Here is a 20,953-nt window from a genome sequence, read left to right on the forward strand (position 1 = left end):
AATAAATGGGCAAAGGACTCTGAATAGACATTTCTCCTAAGAAGGTATATGAATGGCCAATAAGCGTGCAAAATGATGCTCAACATCACTAATCATTAGGGAAATGCAAATCAAAACTACAATGCTATACTTCCTCAAACTGATTACGATGGTACTATAAAAGGAAAGAAAGAAAGGAAGGAAGGAAGAAAACAACTGTTGGCAAGGATGTGGAGAAATTAGAACACTTGTGCACTGTTGATGGAACGTATTAAAATGGTACAGCCACTGTGGAAAACAGTCTGGAGATCCCCCCCAAAAATTAAAATTAGAACTACCATATGACCCAGTAATTCATCTACTGGGTATATACCCAAAAGAGTTGAAGGCAGGGTCTCAAAGAGATATTTGCACAACCATGTTCACAGCAGCATTATTCATAATGGCTAAAACGTGGAAGCAATCCAAGTGTCCATCAATGAATAAATGGATAAGCAAAATGTGGTATATACATACAAGGGAATATTATTAGCCTTAAAAAGGAAGGAAATTTTGACATATGTTACAACATGGTTAAACCTTGAGGACATTATGCTAAGTGTAATAAGCCATTCATGAAAAAACAAATACTTTATGATTCCACTTATATGATGTACTTAGTGTAGTCAAAATTATAAAGACAGAAAGAAGAATGGTGGTTACCATGGGCTAGGGGGAGGGGAGAATAAGGAGTTATTGTTTAATAAATATAGAGTTTCAGTTTTACAAGATGAAAAGAGTTATGGGGCTAGGTGGTGGTGATGGGTGCACATTAGGAATGTATTTAACACTACTGAATTATATTCTTAAAAATTGTTAAGACAGGGGCTTCCCTGGTGGTGCAATGGTTAAGAATCTGCCTGCCAATGCAGGGGACATGGGTTCAAGCCCTGGTCCAGGAAGATCCCACATGCCACGGAGCAACTAAGCCCATGCACCACAACTACTGAGCCTGCGCCCTAGAGCCCACGAGCCACAACTACTGAGCCCTTGTGCCACAACTACTGAAAACCACATGCCTAGAGCCTGTGCTCCACAACAAGAGAAGTCACTGCAATGAGAAGCCCACGTACTGCAACAAAGAGTAGTCCCCACTCACCACAACTAGAGAAAGCCTGCATGCACAGCAGCACAGCAACAAGGACCCAACGCAGCCAAAAAAAAAATTTATTTTTTAAAAATTATTTCAAAAAATGGTTAAGAGAGTAAATTTTATATTATGTATTTTGTTGTTGTTGTTATTGTTGTTTGTTTTTGTTTTTGCTGTACGCGGGCCTCTCACTGTTGTGGTCCCTCCCGTTGCAGAGCACAGGCTCCGGACGCGCAGGCTCAGCGGCCATGGCTCACGGGCCCAGCCGCTCCACGGCATGGGGGATCCTCCCAGACCGGGGCACGAATCCGTGTCCCCCTGCATCGACAGGCGGACCCTCAACCACTGCGCCACCAGGGAAGCCCCTGTTATGTATGTTTTAATGCAATAAAAAAGGGAAAAAATAACTACGAGATACCACCTCACACCCATTAGGGTGGCTACTATTTAAAAAAAAAGAAAGAAAATAATAAGTGTTGGTGAGGAAATGGAGAATTTGGAACCTTATGGTACTATGTATGGGAATGTAAAATGGTGCAGCTGCTATGGAAAACAGTGGTTCCTCAACAAAGTAAAAACAGAATTACCATATGATCTAGAAATTCCATTCTGGGTCTATACCCAAAAGAATTGAAAGCAAGTGGCCAGTGGGGCTTGTGTTCATGGGTTTAACAGGACAGTAGTAAACAAACAGTTCTTAACTGGATTATCAGCCCAGGGCTAAGTGCAAAGAAAGCATACAGAAACACCCTTTTTCCATTCTTCCCCTTAAAGAGATGTATTTGCACACTTTAAAAGTTGCTGCCTGAGGGTCTGGCTTCCAATCAGCCTGAATCTAGGTGCAGACTGAGATCCTTCCCTTTGGAAGGCTGACAGGTCTTGGCACACCCTCAACTACTGGGAACCACTAAGAACAAAGTAGGCTGCTTGAACAATCACAAAGCTGTGAGAGATAACAAAGAGATAGGGAAGGGTTGGACAATATGGTTCATCTCTTACATGAGACACTAGGAGAGGTGGCTGTTTTATCTAATGCATAGAAACCAACACAGAGGGTTAAGGAAAATGAAGAAACATAGGAATATGTTCCAAATGAAACAAAAAGAGAAACCCTCACAAGAACACTTTAATGAAATGGAGATAAGTGATTTACCTGACAAAAGTTCAAAGTAACAGTCATAAAGATGATCACCAAGGTCAGAAGAATGCCTGAACAAAGTGAGAATCTCAACTAAGAGATAGAAAATATAAGGAAGTACAAAATAGAAGTCTCAGAGCATGCAATAACTGAACTGAAAAATGCAATAGAAGGATTCAACAGCAGACTAGATGAAGCAGAAGAAAGGCTCAGCAAACTCAAAGACAGTAGAACTCATTCATTCAGAGCAGCAAAAGGAAAGAATAATTAAAAACAGTGAAGATATTGAAAAAGAATATATACATGTGTAACTGAATCACTCTGCTGTACACCTGAAACTAGCACAACATTGTTAATCAACTATACTCCAATATAAAAGTTTAAAATTAAATTTAAAAATCAGTGAAGATAGATTAAGGGACTTAAGGGACATCAAAAGGACCAATATTCACATTATAGAGATCCCAGAGGAGAAGAGAAAGAGGAAGGGACAGAAAACTTATTTGAATAAATAATGGCTGAAAACCTCCTTATCCTGGGGAAGGAAACAAACTTCCAGATTCAGGAAGTCCTGTGAATCCAAACAAGATGAACCCAGAGAAACCCACACCAAGACATTATACTTAAATTGTCAAAGCTGAAGACAAGGAAAGAATCTTAAAAGCAACAAGAGAAAAACAACTTGGGAACCCCCGTAAGACTGTCAGCAGATTTCTCAGCAGAAACTTTGCAGGCCAGGAGGGAGTGGCATAATATATTCAAAGAGCTGAAAGAAAAAAATTGCCAACCAAAAATTGCTTTACACCTGGCAAAGTTGTCCTCCTTCAAAACTGAAGGAGAGGTAGAGAGTTTTCCAGACAAGCAAAAGCTGAAGGAGTCCATCACCACTAGGCCTTGCAAGAAATGTTAAAGGGACTTCTTTAAGCTGAAATAAAAGGGCAGTAATTAGTAACAGGAAAACATATGAAACTATAAATCTCACTGGTAAAGGTAAATATATAGTAAAATTCAAAATAATCTAATGTAAAGTGGTGGTTTAATAACTTCAGATGTATGGACACACACAGACTGAAAGTGAAAGGATGGAAGAAGATATTCTAGGCAAATGGAAACCAAAAGAAAGCTGGGTTAGCTATATTTATTCAGACAAAAATAGACTTTAAGACAAAGACTGTAGTAGACACAAAAGTAGGTCACTATAAAGGGGTCAATCCAACGAGTGAATATAACACTTATAAATATTTATGTACCCAACATAGGAGCATCTAAATATACAAAGCAAATATTAATAGTCCTAAAGGGAGAAGTAGACAGCAATACCCCACTTTCATCAATGGATAGATCATTCAGAAAAAATCAGTACGGAAACACTGGACTTAAGCTACACATAGACTTAACAGACATTTACAGAACACTCCATCCAAAAGCAGCAGAATACACTTTCTCTCAAGTGCAGATGGAACATTCTCCTGTATAGACCATATATTAGACCACAAAACAAGTGTTAATAAATTTAAGTTTAAAATCATATCAAGCGGACTTCCCTGGTGGCCCAGTGGCTAGGAATCCACCTGCCAATGCAGAGGACATGGGTTCAAGCCCTGGTCTGGGAAGATCCCACATGCCACAGAGCAACTAAGCCCCTGTGCCACAACTACTGAGCCTGTGCTCTAGAGCCCACAAGCCACAACTACTGAGACCGCATGACACAACTACTGAAGTCCGCCCGCCTAGAGCCCGTGCTCTGCAACAAGAGAAGCCACCGCAATGAGAAGCCTGCGCTTGCCATAACTAGAGAAAGCCCACGCACAGCAACGAGGAGCCAGTGCAGCCATTAATTAATTAATTAATTAATTAATGTGTCCAAAAAAATTTTTAGATCATATCAAGCATCTCTCCTATCTCTCCTAATCACAATGGTACGAAACTAGAAATCAATTACAAGAAGAAAACTGAAAAATTCACAAGTATGTGAAAAGTAAAGAACATGCTACTTAACAACCAATGGGTCAAAGAAGAATTCAAACAAGAACTCAAAAAATATCTTGAGTCAGATTAAATGGAAATATAACATACCAAAACTTATGAGATGCAACAAAAGCAGTTCTAAAAGGGAAGTTCATAGCAATAAGTGCCTACATTAAAAATAAGAAAGATCTCAAATAAATTACCTAACCTTACACCTCAAGGAACTAGAAAAAGAACAAACTAAGCCTAAAGTGAACAGAAGGAAGGAAATAACAAAGATCAGTGGGGAAATAAATGAAATAGCAACTTAAAAGACAATAGAAAAGATCAATGAAACTACCAGCTAGTTTTTTGAAAAGTAAAACAAAATAGACAAAGCTTTAGCTAGATTCACCAAGAAAAAAAGAGAGAGGACTCAAATAAATACCAGATATGAAAAAGGAGACATTAAACTGATACCACAGAAATACAAAAGATAGTAAGAAATCAGACAACCTAGAAGAAACGGATAAATTCCTAGAAATGCACAACTTACCAGGACTTAGCCATGAAGAAATAAGAAAATCTGAACAGACCAGTTACTAGCAAAGAGATGGAATCAGTAATCGAAAACCTCCCAAAAAACAAAAGTCCAGGACCAGATGGCTTCACTGGCAAATTCTACCAAACATTTGAACAAGAATTAATACCAATCCTTCTCAAACTCTTCCAAAAAACAGAAGAGGAGGGAACACTCCCAAATTCATTCCGTGAGGCCAGCATTACCCTGAGACCAAAACCAGACAAGGACACCACAAGAAAAGAAAATTACAGGCCAATATCACTGATGAACATAAATACAAAATCCTCAACAAAATTTTAGCAAACTGAATTCAACAATACATTAAAAGGATCACACACCATGGTCAAGTGGGATTTGTTCCAGGGATGTATGGATGGTTCAACATCTGCAAAACAATCAATGTGATACATCAAATTAACAAAATGAAAGATAAAAATCATATGATCATCTCAAGAGATGCATAAAAAGCATTTGACAATATTCAACATCAATTTATGATAAAAATTCTCAACTAAGTGTGTACAGAGGGAATGTACCTCAACATAATAAAGGCCATATATGACAAGCTGACAGCTAACATCATACTCAACAGTGAAAAGTTGGAAGCTTTTCCTCTAAGATCAGGAACAAGACAAGGATGCCTACTCTTACCACATTTATTCAACATAGTATTTCAAGTCCTAGACAGAGTAAGAAAAAGATATCCAAATCAGAAAGGAAGAAGTAAAACTGTCTCTCTTTACATACAACATATATATAGAAAACCCTAAAGACTTCACAAAAAAACTGTTAGAACTAATAAACAAATTCAGTAAAGTTACAGGATACAAAATCAATATACAAAAATCAGCTGTGTTTCTATACACTGATAACAAACTATCAGAAATAGAAATTAAGAAAATAATCCCAATTGCATCAGAAAGAGTAAAATACCTAGGAATAAATTTAACCAAGGAGGTGAAAGATTTGTACACTGAAAACTGTGACACTGATGAAAGAAATTAAAGAAGACACAAATAAATAGAAAGATACTCCATGCTCATGGATTGGAGGAATATTGTTAGAATGTCCATACTACCTAAAGCAATCTACAGATTGAACACAATCCCTATCAAAATCCCAAAGGTAGCTTTCAGAGAAATAGAATAAACAGTCCTAAAACTTGTATGGAACGACAAGACCCCAAATAGCCAAAGCAAACTTGAGGAAGAAGAATAAAGCTAGAGGCATCATGCGTCCTGATTTCAAACTATATTACAAAGCTATAGTAATCAAAGCAGTATGGTATTGGCATAAAATATATATACACATAGATCAATGGAATAGAATAGAGATCCCAGAAATAAGCCCATACATATATGGTCAATTAATTGAGGACAAAGGAGTTAATAATATGCAATGACAAAAGAACGGTCTCTTCAATAAGTAGTGCTGGGAAAACTGGACAGTCACATGCAAAAGAATGAAACTGGTGGGAATTCCCTGGCGGTCCAGTGGTTAGGACTCCATGCTTCCACTGCCAGGGGCTCAGGTTCAATCCCTGGTTGGGGAACTAAGATCCCGCAAGCCACACAGTGCAGCCAAAAAACAAAAGAAACTGGACCACTATCCTACACCATACACAAAAATCAACTCAAAATGGATTAAAGGCTCAAGTGGAAGACCTGAAATCATAAAACTACTAGAAGAAAACATAGGTGGTAAACTCCTTGACATCAGTCTGGTGGTAACTTTTTGGATTTGACACCAAAAGCAAAGGCAACAAAAGCAAAAATAAACAAGTGGGACTACATCAAACTAAAAGCCTTCTGCATAGCAAAGGAAACCATCAACAAAATGAAAAGGCAACCTAAGAAACGGGAGAAAATATCTGCAAATCATGTAACTGATAATGGGTTAATACCCAAAATATATAAAGAATTCATACAACTCAATAGCAAAAAAACAAAAAATCTGATTTTTAAAAGGGCCAAGATTCTGAATAGACATTTTTCCAAAGAAGACATACAGATGGTCAAGAGTCAAAATGCACCTCCCTTGGAAAACCCTGAACAAACACTGGTACACAGACTGACAGCATTGGGGGACACACAGATGGTGCTGCTGGCCACAGCCTTGCCCAGCCTGAGTCCCTGGGCCTGCCCTGTCTGCCCAGCCTCAGGTCTCTAACCCAGATCTCGGGTTCCTTCCCTTGGATGTGGTATGCTGGGTAAAGCCCTGGACTTGGGGCTCCACTCCCTGACCCTTCCCTCCCAAACCCCCCACCCCCAATTAAGGCCCCAAGTCGGTGCTGGAGACCCACTCCTCTGAGGCGCAGCTCTGACCCCACCTCCTGGACCAGGGAATACATACCTTCAGGGTCTGCTCATTTCGGTGCATAAGGTAGGCCAAGATGGCCGCACAGCTGCGACTGATGCCCATGGTGGAAAAGACCAGGATGACAGAGCCAAGCTCCAGGTGAATTTCTGCAAAAGGAAGGAAAGGTGTGAGGTTGTGCGTGGCCCCCTTCCTTGTGGGTCTGTAAGATGACTGGCCTCAGTGGGTCCAAGAGTAGGTTCAGAACCAGCACACCATGGTCTAGGCAAGTCACATGACATCTCTAGGATACTGTTTCATTGCCTGGCAAATGGGGATCCTCAGACTTAGCTGGCAGTTCAAGAGAATCACGCCTGGGCACTCAGCATTATCATGCAAAGGCCTTCTCTGGGCTATGAAGGCTTCCATCCCAGGAAGGTCTGCTACCAGTTGACCTCCCCAGGTAGGGATAAAAGGACTATACCCCAAGGGCACTTGGGTGCTGATAGAGGCAGTGTAGCCTGGATGTGAATCACAACCAGTAAGTACTGGCTGTTGGGCTTGGGCACTCTAACCCACAGTTTCCTCATCTGGAAAATGTGACAACAGTATACTACCTACCTGATAAGATTTTGCACTGTGCTTAGCCCAGTGCCTGGCACACAAGTGTCAGCTAACCACACTCAATAATGCCCCTGGGGCTGTCAATCTCACCCAGTGAGGGGTGGGAAGGAAATCTAAGCTGGCATCTTAGGCTGGTTGGTAACCCCCAAGAACTGAAGATAAATATACCAAGTGCAAAATCACAGACTGTCAGAGCTGGAGGATGACTCAAATGATTAAGGCCAACTGCCTCATTGTATGGATAAGGAAACTGAGGCACAGAGAAGTTAAGGTTTGGCTCAGAGCCACCCAGTGAGGTAGAGCTGGAGAGGGGGCTTCTTTGGGCCACAGGGCTCTGCCACCCCATGATGGGACCAAGGGCAAGTCTCAGTCTCAGCTCCTAGGCAAGTGATAGCTACAACCTCCCAGAAAAATAAAGGATGTCTGGGCCAAAATGCCATTCTCAGGCTGGGGACTGTGTTGGTGCTGAGCAGGCCGTCCTGGGGTGGGCCTCTAACCAGACACAACCTTGCTCTCTCCAGGGATCTTGCTCTCCTTAGGATGACTGAAAACTCCACCCTCAGGGAGGCAAGCGGCTGGTGGGCACTGCTGTGTGTGGTAGGAGAACAGAAGGGGCACTGGGCCCACACACTGGGGACCATGAAATTTAGAGATGGAAGGGCTCTGGAGTCTTCCTTCTACCCCACCATACTGACCAGAGAGGAGTGTCGGGACAGAGTGAGATTCACCTGCAGGTCACCGGAGCCTAGCCTGGAGCAGGCCTTCATGAACATATGCACCCAGGATGGGCCAGCACCCTCATTTCACAACAGGCACAGTGATGCCGAGACTGGAGCTTGGCCAGGCATGAAAGGACATAGCGATCCAGCCAGGGCCAGAACACAGGGCACTCAATCCACAGTCTGGGGCTCTCATTTGGCCCCACTGCTCCCAAGGTAAACGCATGGCTGCCCATATTTCCAAGGACCCCCCGGGGGCAGGCTTGTCCCAGGGCTTGGCCACACCTGGCTGGGCATGTGCTGGGCCCTGCCCTTTTCCTCCTGAGTGCTGGGAGTGGCAGTCAGCAATAGGCGTGTGGATGAGGTACCACAGCCCCTCTGCTCCCTGGGCACAGACCAGTTGTTGCCTGGTTAAAGAATGCTCCTTACCAATGAAGTGACAGAGGTGGCGTAAAAAGGGTGTAATGTTGGCTTCCAGGGAATCTTCTATCTGGATGTGCAGAAGCTTGTCGGCGTCACCTGCAAAACTAAATGGAAGAAAAGCACAGGTAATCAGGCAAACTCACACAGAGCCCTACTGTGGCATCCTTCACCCACAGCAATGGGATCATAGGGGAAGGAGGCTGAACTAGCATCAGGGAGATGTGGGCAAATAAATGAACCCCTCTCAAAAAAAACAGCACCTACCTCATAGGGGTGTTGTGTAGATTTAAGTCAATCTATGTAGAGCATTCAGCAATCTGCTTGACACACGGTAGTGCCCAATAAATGTGACATTATTATTATTAAACAAACCTGATGCTTTCCTAGAATACAGCAAAGAAAGTGAGGGTGGAAAGGAATATGTAATGAATCTGCTATGTTAAATGGAGAAAGCAAGGTGAGAAGGATGGAGAGTGGTGGGCCTGCTATTTTAGATAGGATGGTCATGGAAGGCTTTACTGAGGAGGTAACACTTGGGCAGAGGTTTAAAGGAGGTGACAGAACAAGCCAGGCAGTTATATGAGGAAAGAGTGTTCCAGGTAGAGAATACAAGTGCAAAGACCCTGAGGGCAGTATGTTTCATATGTTTGAGAAACAATAGGGAGATCAGAGTGGCTAGAGCTTTACGATCAAGGGGGAAAGAGGAGGGAGATGAGGTACGTGGCATGTTTAATGAGAAGATGCCCACAAGGAGCTTGGCACAATGCCTAGTGTGCAGTGCGCACTTGGTAAATGTTATTTATGAAGACTGTGGCCTACTGGTGACATTCATTCACTGTGGTATGCAGAAAGTTGCAGCAGATTCAGAAATGAAAATATCCTGGTTTAGTTTCTGCATGAGCACTTGCTGTGACAAATACAAGCGCAATTCACCCTGCATTCATTCATTCGTCCATCCATCCTTCCCTTCCCCCTCATCCCTCTCTCCCTCCACACCTGACCACCCATCCACCATCCATTCACCCACCTATCCCCAACCATTCATTCTTTCCCCAGATACACACTCAATGCCTACTGTGTGCCAGACCTTGAGCTGGACCCTAGTGGACACAAGATGAATCAAATAGGGCCCCTCCCAGCTTCAAGGAGCTCCCAGTGTGATGGGGGAGGCGGACACATAAACAAGTGGCCCCAATCCACCTGGCTAGGTTTTAGGATAAAGACCTGCACGTGCTCCTGAAGAGGACGGCCAGGGAAAAGTCGAGGGAGCTGGGGAAAGCCTTACAATGGAGGAGACATCTGGGTGGAGAAGACTGAAGGATACAAGGTTAATATATACAAACCAACTGGATTTCTATATACTAGCAACAATCAGAAATTTAAATTTTATTTGCGTTTTCTTGGCTATGCCGCGCAGTTTGCGGGATCTTAGTTCCCCGACCAGGGATTGAATCCAGGCCCCAGGAGTGAAAGCGCAGAGTCCTAACCACCAGCGAATTCCCAAGAAATTTATAATTTAAATATACCATTTATAATCACATCAAAATTATCAAATACTTAGGAAGAAATCTGATACAAGATGTGCAAGAACTGTACACTGAAAACTATAAAACATTGCTGAAGGAAACCAAAGAGCAAAGTAAACGGAAAGATAGACCATGTTAATGAATCGGGAGATTCAACATTTTTTTTTTTTTCCAACATTTTTAAGATGTCAATCAATTCTTCACAAATTGCCCTATGGAATCCATTCAGTCCCAGTCCAAATTCCAACAAGCTTCTGTATAGAAACTGACAAGTTGATTCTAAAATTTATATGGAAATTCAAAGGAAACAGCTTTGAAAAAGAACAACAAAATTAGAGGACTAACACTACCTGACTTCAAGATTTATTATAAAGCTACAGTAATCAAGTGTGGAACTGATAATAAGGTCCTACTGTATAGCACAGGGAACTATATTGAATATCCTGTGATAAACCATAACAGAAAAGAATATGAAAAAGAATATATATCTATAACTGAGTCACTTTGCTATACAGCAGAAATTAACACAACATTGTAAATCAACTATACTTTTTTTTTAATTAATTAATTTATTTTATTTATCTATTTTGGCCGTGTTGGGTCTTCATTGCTGCACGCAGGCTTTCTCTAGTTGCGGCAAGCGGGGGCTACTCTTCATTGCAGTGTGCGGGCTTCTCATTGCGGTGGCTTCTCTTGCTGCAGAGCACGGGCTCTAGGAGCGTGGGCTTCGGTAGTTGCAGCATGTGGGCTCAATAGTTGTGGCTCACAGGCTCTAGAGCACAGGCTCAGTAGTTGTGGCGCACAGGCTTAGTTGCTCCGCGGCATGTGGGATCTTCCCGGACCAGGGAAAGAACCCGTGTTCCCTGCACTGGCAGGCGGATTCTCAACCACTGCGCCACCAGGGAAGCCCCAATCAACTATACTTTAATAAATTTTTTTTTAAAAGAGAAAAACAAGTGTGGGAAACTGGTATAAAGAAAAACATAGATCAATGAAAAAGAACAAAGAATCCAGATATAATCCTGTACACGTATGGTCAACTGATTTTCAACAAAGGTATCAAAGCAATTCAACAGGAAAAGGATCACCTTTTCAACAGTGATGACTTCCACATACAAAACAATGAACTTTGTTCCATATCAGGCACCATATACAAAAACTGATTTCAAAATGTATCACAGGGGGGCTTCCCTGGTGGTGCAGTGGTTGAGAGTACGCCTGCTGATGCAGGGGATGCGGGTTCGTGCCCCGGTCCAGGAAGATCCCACATGCCGCGGAGCGGCTGGGCCCGTGAGCCATGGCTGCTGAGCCTGCGTGTCCAGAGCCTGTGCTCCACAACAGGAGAGGCCACAACAGTGAGAGGCCTGCGTACCGCAAAAAAAAAAAAAAAAAAAAAAAAAAAAAACCACAAAATGTATCACAGGGGACTTCCCTGGTGGTCCAGTGGGTAAGACTCTGTGCTCCCATTACAGGGGGCACAGGTTCGATCCCTGGTGGGGGAACTATGATCCTGTATGCATGCCACAACGAAGAATTCCACATGCCACAACTAAGACCTGAAGCAATAAATAAATATTTTTTTTAAAATGTATAATAAAACGTGAAGGTTAAAACTACAAAACTTTTAGAAGACAATATAGGAGAAAATCTTTGCATAATTCAAGTGTCCATATATGCATGGGTCTGTGTTTGGACTCCATTTTGCTCCATTGGTTTATTTTTCTATCCTGCACCAATATCACAATGCCTTACTTGCTGTGGTTCTTTTTAAGTCTTCGTAACTGGTCAAGTCAATTTTCCCATTTGTTATTATTCACTATTCAGCTATTTTTTTAAAATTATTTTATTTTATTTATTTTTGGCTGTGTTGGGTCTTCTATTCAGCTATTTTTGCCCTTTGTATTTCCATATAAAATTTAAAATTACTGTATCAATTTTCACAAATCCATTGGAATTTTATTGGCATTCCATTGAATCTATAGATCAATTGGGCAAGAATCAACATCTTTACAAAATTGATTCTTCTAATCCACAACTACGCTACCTCCTCTGTTTATTCAGGTGATCTTTACTAACATCCTCTAGCTATTTAGATAATCTTTAGTAATTCACAGTAATGCTGTATACTTTTCTGTGTAGAGATCTTGCACATCTTTCAATAGGTATAATCCTAGATATTTAATATTTTTGTCCTATTGTAAATTGTATGCTTTTAAAATTTCAGCAAACTTATTTAAGTCCAATAATTTATCTGCAGGTTGTTTTGGCTTTTCTGTGTATACAATAAGACTGTGTATAATGACAGGTTTTGTTCCCTTTTGATTCCTATTTTATTTCTTTTACTTGCCATATTTCACCAACTAGAACCTCCAGTACAATGTTAAATAGAAGTGGTGATAGTTGCATCTTTGTCTTGTTCCCAGGCTCAGAGGGAAAACTTTCAACATTTCATCCTTGTGATGTTTGCTATAGAGATTTTTGTAGAATTTTATTTTTAGATCAAAGAAGTTCCCTTCTATTCTCAGTTTGCGAAGATTTTTTTTTTTTGCGGTACGCGGGCCTCTCACTGTTGTGGCTTCTCCCATTGCAGAGCACAGGCTCCGGACACGCAGGCTCAGCGGCCATGGCTCACGGGCCCAGCCACTCTGCGGCATGTGGGATCTTCCCGGACCGGGGCACGAACCCGTGTCCCCCGCATCGGCAGGCAGGCTCTCAACCACTGCGCCACCAGGGAAGCCCTAGAAGCCCCTTTTACAGATGGTTATTTGTGCTTTCTCTCTTTTTGGCCAAGGGTTTATCAAATTTATTATTTTTGTAAAACTATTTTGACTTTCTAGATCCTATTTTATTGTTTCTAGTTCATTTTATCTGCTTTTATTATTCCTTCCTTCCTTATTTGAGTTTAGTTTGCTGTTTCTTTGGTAATTTCTTGAGATAAATGCGTAACTAGTTGATTTTTAGCCTTTCTCCTTTTTAATAGATGCATTTAAAGCTATAAATTTCCCTCACAGCTTAGCTACACTCCACAAGTTCTGATATATTCTATTTTCATTATCATATAGTTGAAACTATTTCATAATTTCCATTGTGAGTTCTTTTTTGATCCATGAGCTGTTGTAAAATTAATTTCTAAGCTTCTAGGAATTTCCTAGTTATATTTGCAAATTATTGTTTTCTACATTAACTCCACAGTGGTTGAAAGCCAACTCTATATGATTTGCATCTCCTGAAATTGGTTGAATCTTGTTTTAGGAACTATCATATTGTCAGTTTTTATAAATCTATCTCTTTTTAAGTAAGCATTGGTAGCTTGAGTCTTCTGAGGAAACTGTTAATTTTTCAAATGTATTGGCATAAAGTTGCTCATAATCTTCCAAATTATTCTATTTTTAATTAAAAATTTTATTGAGATCAGTGTAGACGATCATTTATAGCTTTTGTCAAACTTGGAAAATTCTGGCCATTGTTTCTTCAATGTTTCCCCATTCTCCTTTCCTTTGGAGATTCTAATTACACATATGTTAGGCCACCTGAAGCTGTCTCAGTCTCACTGAAGTTCTACTCTAGTTTCTTTTTTTAAGTCTTTTTCTTCTCTATGTTTCATTTTGTATACTTCTATTGCTATGTCTCCAAATTCAGCGATCTTTTCTTCCACAGTGTCTAATCTTTTAATTCTATCCAGTATATTTTTCATCTCAGACTGTACTTTTCATCCCTAATATAGGGCTAAGTTTTTCCTCACTACTGAAGCAGTAGTCTTCTAAGTACTCTGTTTGATGCACTGTACATTGTGAGTTTTGTTTAATCTGACTGGAAACACAAACTACTCCTGGCCCCACATAATCTCTGGGGATTGTACCACCTGTTGATTTCTATTGGTTTTTCTCCCTGCCTTGAGTAGTTTTCTCACATGCCTGTGCTTATTAGTACTTAGCTGAAGACACAGGAGGACTCTCTGCAGATGTCCAGAGTCTTTCTTTGTACTCAGCTCTCTATTCTCCATGCAGGTTTCCTGCAAATTCTAGCCAACTCAACAGCTCTGAGTCCTCAACTCTGTACCCTCAACTCAGAAAGAATAATAGGATCTGTGTTGTGACCTGCAAACAATCTCCAAGCAATAAGCTGGTTCGATTGTGGAGCTCACCATTTTTTTTCCTCTCAGGAATCATTGTCCTGTGCTGTCTGTTGGCCATTGTCTGAAAAACCCTTGTTTTAGATGCTTTGTCTGAGTATTTTTGGTTGTTTAAGGTGGGGTTGTAAATCTGGTGCCACTTACTCTATCATGGCCAGGAATGGAAATTCTTCTCACTTACATTCTTTTTCTTAAATTTATTTTTGGCTGCACTGGGGCTTCATTGCTGCACGTGGGCTTTCTCTAGTTGCAGTGAGCGGGGGCTACTCTTCATTGCAGTGTGTGGGCTTCTCACTGCAGTGGTTTCTCTTGTTGCGGAGCACAGGCTCTAGGCGCATGGGCTTCAGTAGTTGTGGCACACGGACTCAGTAGTTGTGGCACGTGGACTCAGTAGTTGTGGCTCACGGGCTGTAGAGCACAGGCTCAGTAGTTGCGGTGCACAGGCTTAGTTGCTCCATGGCATGTGGGATATTCCTGGACCAGGGCTCAAACCTGTGTCCCCTGAATGGGCAGGCAGATTCTTAACCACTGTGCCACCAGGGAAGTCCTCTCACTTACATTATTGAAGGATATATTCTCTGGGTACAAAATTGTGGGTTGGCAGTTATTTTCTTTCAGTGCTTTAAGGTTCTATTATTTATTGCTGGATAACAAAATGTCCTAACACTCAGTGGCTTAAAACAATAAAAAATTATTATCAATTTCTATGGATCAGGAATCTGGGAGCAGCTTATTTGGGTACCATTGGCTTAAAATCTCTCATAAAATTATGGACAAGCAGTTGTCATCTGGTCTTATCTCAATTAGAAGCTAATTCACATGACTGTTGGCAGGATTCAGTTTCTCACAGGCTTTTTGACTGAGGGCCTCAGTTCATTGCTAGCTGTTGGCTGAAGACTGTCAGGTCCTTGCCATGTGGACCTCTCCATAGGACAGCTCACCACATGGTAGCTGACTTCCTTCAGAATGAGTGAGCAAGAGAGAATGAGCAATACTGATGCCACAGTCTTTCTGTGACCCAATATCAGAAGTGACAGCCCATCACTTTTGCTTTATTCTATCCATTAGCACACATCAGTAAATCTAGCCCACATTCAATGCTGTGAATGGTAGGAGGTGGGGAATCACCAGAAAGGTTACTGACTACGAAGACGCATTCCATATTTCCTTCTAGTTGCAGTGATTTCTGTTGATGAGTCAGCTGTTAGTCTAATTATTGCTCCTTTGAAAGTAATGTCTTACTTCTCTGCGGCTTTTATTTATTTATTTTTTTTGCGCTATGCGGGCCTCTCACTGTTGTGGCCTCTCCTGTTGTGGAGCACAGGCTCCAGACGTGCAGGCTCAGCGGCCATGGCTCACGGGCCCAGCCACTCCGCGGCATGTGGGATCCTCCCGGACCGGGGCACGAACCCGTGTCCCCTGCATTAGCAGGCGGACTCCCAACCACTGCGCCACCACGGAAGCCCTATTTTTATTTTTTTAATTAATTAAGTTTTTTTTTGGCTGCGTTGGGTCTTCATTGCTGCATGCGGGCTTTTCTCTGGTTGCGGCGAGCGGGGGCTACTCTTCGTTGCGGTGTATGGGCTTCTCACTGCGCGGGCTTCTTCTCATTGCGGGGGCTTCTCTTGTTGTGGAGCGTGGGCTCTAGGCACGTGGGCTTCAATAGCTGTGACACATGGGCTCAATAGCTGTCACTCGTGGGCTCTAGAGCGCAGGATCAGTAGTTGTGGCGCATGGGCTTAGTTGCTCCGCAGCATGTGGGATCTTCCCAGACCAGGGCTCAAACCTGTGTCCCCTGCATTGGCAGACGGATTCTTAACCACTGTGCCACCAGGGAAGCCCTCTGCTTCTTTTAATATGTTCTCTCTTTCTTTGGTTTTCAGCAGTTTCACTAAGTACCTAGACGCAATTTTCTTTAGATTTATTGATTTTTATATAGTATTTTTTATTACCAGATGCCTTACTGAATTCTTGTGTTATTTATATAAATTCTCTCTGAGCTGAATTTTATTAGCTCTGATCAGGAGCTAGAAGAGGTAGGTTGTACAGTGCGGGGGCCTTGGTGATCATGAGTGGACACAGCTGGGAAGACACAGGCTGACAAGCAAGGCTGTGCAGAACTTTCCTGCTCTTTGAACAATGATGAGTGAGGGTGTGTGTGTCTGTATGTTCCTAGCACCAAGGAAAATCTGACATAAAGGTTGCTGTATCAAATGTTTCTGTCCTCTCAAAATTCATATGTTGAAACCTAATCCCCAAAGTGATGGTATTTGGAGGTGGGGCTTTGGGGAGGTAATTAGGTCATGAGGATAGAAATTGAAACCCCTAGGAGCGGGATTAGTGCCTTTATAAAAGGGACCCTAGAGAGCTTTGCCCCTTCTGCCACGCGAGGATGCCATCTATGAACCAGAAAGCAGGCCTTCATCTGACGCTGAATCTGCCAGTGCCTTAATCTTGGACTTCCCAGCGCCTTAATCTTGGACTTCCCAGCCTCCACACCATGAGAAATTCCGTTGTTCATAAGCCACCAGTCTACAGTATCCTGTTACAGCAGCCCAGATGGACCAAGAGAGGGGTCACTTCTCAGAGGGCCTGAGATAGGAGAAGCAGGGTAAACCAGGGTATTTTGCAACAGAATGTTAAGTACCAAGAAAGTATTATTTTGGTAAGATTTAAGTATGGGGTATGGGGCAAGTGTGGGGTCTCAGTCAGGGGCAGAGGATGCCATGGCCATGCCAGGCAATGAAGTGCAGGCCAGGAATAGATGAAAATAAATGCAGACCCTACTCCAGTGTATGCTGATTTCTAAAAGCCCTTTCAATTCTGTCAATGCATGCCACTAGGAATCTTATATAAATAAATTATACTAATATAAAAAAAACAAAAATACAATGGTTTTTCTACTTACAATGGCCCTGTCTCCATGGAGACGTTGACATGTGCTTTGATTTTCAAATCCTTCTGAATTTTAGGGTCGCAGGCTTGCCTGAAATTTCCCAGGTAGATCCTGCCTGGCATTATCTCAACAGGGTACGGTTGGAAGGCATCCAGTTCCTGAGGTGGAGAAGGAGAAAGGCTGCTATGATAACAGTCCCCAGAGAAGAAGTTGTTTTTGTTTCACCTCTTGAAATGTGGCTCAGCAAATAAGCTTAGAAAGACAAACTGGGACAGTGAATGAGACTAACCCAATGTTCATTGTGGCACTATTTATAATAGCCAAAACATGGAAGCAACCTAAATGTCCATTGACAGAGGAATGGATAAAGAAGATGTGGTACATATAACACATGGAATATTACTCAGCCATAACACATGGAATATTACTCAGCCATAAAAAAGAATGAAATAATGCCCTTTGCAGCAACATGGATGGACATAGAGATTATCATACTAGGTGAAGTAAGTCAGACAGAGAAAGACAAATATCATATGATGTCACTTATATGTGGAATCTAAAAAGGTGATACAAATGAACTTATTTACAAAATGGAAACAGACTCACAGACATAGAAAACAAACTTCTGGTTACCAAAGGGGAAAGGTAGAGGGGGGAAGGATAAATTAGGAGGTTGGGATTAACATATACACACTACTATATATAAAATAGATAATCAACAAGGACCTACTGAATAGCACAGAGAACTCTGCTCAGTATTCTGTAATAACCTATATGGGAAAACAATTTGAAAAAGAATGGATATATGTATATGAATAACTGACCCACTTTGCTGTACACCTGAGACTAACACAGCACTGTAAATCAGCTATATCCCAATATAAAATAAAAATTAAATTAAAAAAATTAAAAACAGGGACTTCCCTGGTGGTCCAGTGGTAAAGAATCCACCTTCCAATGCAGGGGACACGGGTTCAATCCCTGGTCAGGGAACTAAGATCCCACATGCCGCGGGGCAACTAAGCCCAAGCACCACAACTACAGAGCCCACACGCCCTGGAGCCTGCACGCCACAACTAGAGAGAAGCCCGCGCGCTGCAATGAACAGCCCACGCCCCAATGAAAGACCTCTCATGCCTCAACAAAGATCCCACGTGCCGCAACTAAGACCCGACACAGCCCAAAATAAATAAGTAAATTAATTAATAATAAATAAAGCTTTTTTAAAAAATTTAAAACAAAACTACCCTTTGATCCAGCAATCCCACTTTTGGTATATATCTGAAGGAAATGAAATCACCATCTTGAAGACATATCTGCACACGCCCCCCCGCCCCAGGATCATTTGAGCATTATTCACGAAGCCATAGAAATGACCTAAGTGTCCATCAATGGATGAATGGATAAAGAAAATATGGCATATATATACAATGGAATATTGTTCAGCCATAAAGAAGAAGGAAATCCTGTCATTTGTGACAACATGAATGGACCTTGGGGCCATTGTGCTAAGAGCATAAGTCAGAAAAAAACAAATATTGCATGATCTCACTCATATGTAGAATCTAAAAATGTGAAAGTCGGGACTTCCATGGCAGTCCAGTGGTTAAGACTCCACACTCTCAATTCAGGGGGCACAGGTTCTATCCCTGGTCAGGGAACTAAGATCCCACATGCCACACAGCATGGCCAAAAATTGTAATAAAATAATAAAATAAAATAAAAATTAAAAAGCGAAACTCATGGAAACAGAGTAGAGTGGTTGTTGCCAGGGGCTGTGGGGGTGAGGGAAATGGGGAGATGTTGGTCACGGTTATAAACTTCCAGATATAAGGCAAATAAGTTCTGGGGATCTAACGTACAACATGGTGACTACGGTTAACAACACAGGGCTTCCCTGGTGGCGCAGTGGTTAAGAATCCGCCTGCCAACGCAAAGGACACAGGTTCGAGCCCTGATCTGGGAAGATCCCATACGCTGCAGAGCAACTAACTCTTTGCACCACAACTGCTGAGCCTGCGCTCTAGAGCCCACAAACCACAACTACGGAAGCCCACACGCCTAGAGCCCGTGCTCTGCAACATGAGAAGCCACTGCGATGAGAAGCCCGCGCACTGCAATGAAGAATAGCCCCCACTCGCCGCAACTAGAGAAAGCCCACGCACAGCAACGAAGACCCAATGCAGCCACAAATAAATTTGTTTATTTTTTAAAAATACAGTATTATGTACTTGAAAGTTGCTAAGAAAGTACATCTTAAATGTTCTCATCTCACACACACACAAAAAATGGTAATTACATGAGGTGACGGATGTGTTACTCTTATGGTAATCATTCTGCATATATGTGTATCAAGTCATCTTGTTGTAAACCTTAAATTTACACAATGTTATATGTCAATTATATATCAAAGCCAGAGGGAAAATTACAAAATTTGATTGTTTCCAAGGAAAGATTATTAGAGCACCAATCAGGTGTTTAGAAACAATTATCATCAAATAATAAGACTCATCTTACAAACAAGTTGGAAAACAGCCAGAAAAGCATGCCAGTCGAAGACTGTTCTCAAAGCATGCCTCCAGGAAACTGAGAACTAATGGAAATTCCCCTAACGGTTTCTTGGGTGACCTATTACAGTTCAGATGTCTGTAATAAAACAGTGGCTACATATTTGTTGTTGTCATGGATTGAAAACTTACCTGTTACGTTTAGTAAAATAAAACCTAGGCATAACCCCAAAAGAAAAAAAAAAAAGAAATCCACTAACATTGTATGAACTGATGTTTCTAATATGATCTGTTTAGAGACCCCTTTGTTCCCATCAGTTTTCCATGGGAAATGCTAACCTATATAATTTCAAAGGTCAAACCAGCTCTAAAATGCCTCTGGCTCCAAGTCTGACTCAGAAATAACATCTTAAGTACCTCAAGCTATTTTGCTGTCCACTTGAGCCTTTCAGAGCCTTCTGGCTTCAGCACATCTCGCCTCACCGTGAACCTACCACAAGCCCGCATTCCTCCCAAACTGTTAGCCTCAAAAGCCTTTATCAATGAGCAGACACCACGCTGAGCCAACCCTCAAGTTTGTGAGACACACGGCCCTTCTACATGCAGGCAGGCCCACTACTTGCGGATGTGACCCAAAGCACTCCCCAGGGTTCAGGGTGATCCCGCCCAGGACGCTCAGCTTGCCGGGGGCCAAATGAAATACTTCTGGTTTCTTTCGGAAAATCTCACGCAATACCCACCACAAATCTGTCAACTCTTCCTGACGCTTTCAAACCAGCTTCCTTTGTGGTTGTAACAGCTGTGCAGAAGAGGGTGTGGGACGGATAAAAGAAGCTCTGCTGTTAATTCTAGAGGACACGATTTTGACAACCACATTGACAAATGTAAAAGAAACTGGTGTCACAAATTAACATGCCCAAACCGAGCCCACTGCCTTCCCCTGACACTGCCACCGCCTCCTCCTGTGTCCCCTTCTCAATGAGCCACACCACTGGCCACCTGTCACCCGCACCTGAACTGTGGCATTATTCTAGACTCCTCCCTCTCCCATACCC

The 20,953-nt window shown here is 42.0% G+C and overlaps 1 protein-coding gene across 11 annotated transcripts in view; it reads right to left on the minus strand.

Moving 5' to 3' along the window:
- Positions 1-20,953, minus strand: part of STYXL1 (serine/threonine/tyrosine interacting like 1) — a 120,086-nt gene that overhangs the window by 2,413 nt on the left and 96,720 nt on the right. For 10 of the 11 annotated variants that reach the window (XM_060124455.1, XM_060124451.1, XM_060124458.1 and 7 more), the window contains 3 exons: positions 17,404-17,549; positions 8,844-8,941; positions 7,129-7,241 (listed from right to left, as the gene is read on the minus strand). In XM_060124455.1, coding sequence (XP_059980438.1) covers positions 7,129-7,241; positions 8,844-8,941; positions 17,404-17,549 — 357 coding nt within the window. Of the gene's footprint in view, positions 1-5,114; positions 5,162-7,128; positions 7,242-8,843; positions 8,942-17,403; positions 17,550-20,953 lie in introns of all 11 variants that reach the window. The other variant, XM_060124452.1, reaches the window with a different exon arrangement.

This window comes from Lagenorhynchus albirostris, chromosome 15, assembly GCF_949774975.1.
Source record: "Lagenorhynchus albirostris chromosome 15, mLagAlb1.1, whole genome shotgun sequence".
Classification (NCBI taxonomy): Eukaryota; Metazoa; Chordata; class Mammalia; order Artiodactyla; family Delphinidae; genus Lagenorhynchus; species Lagenorhynchus albirostris.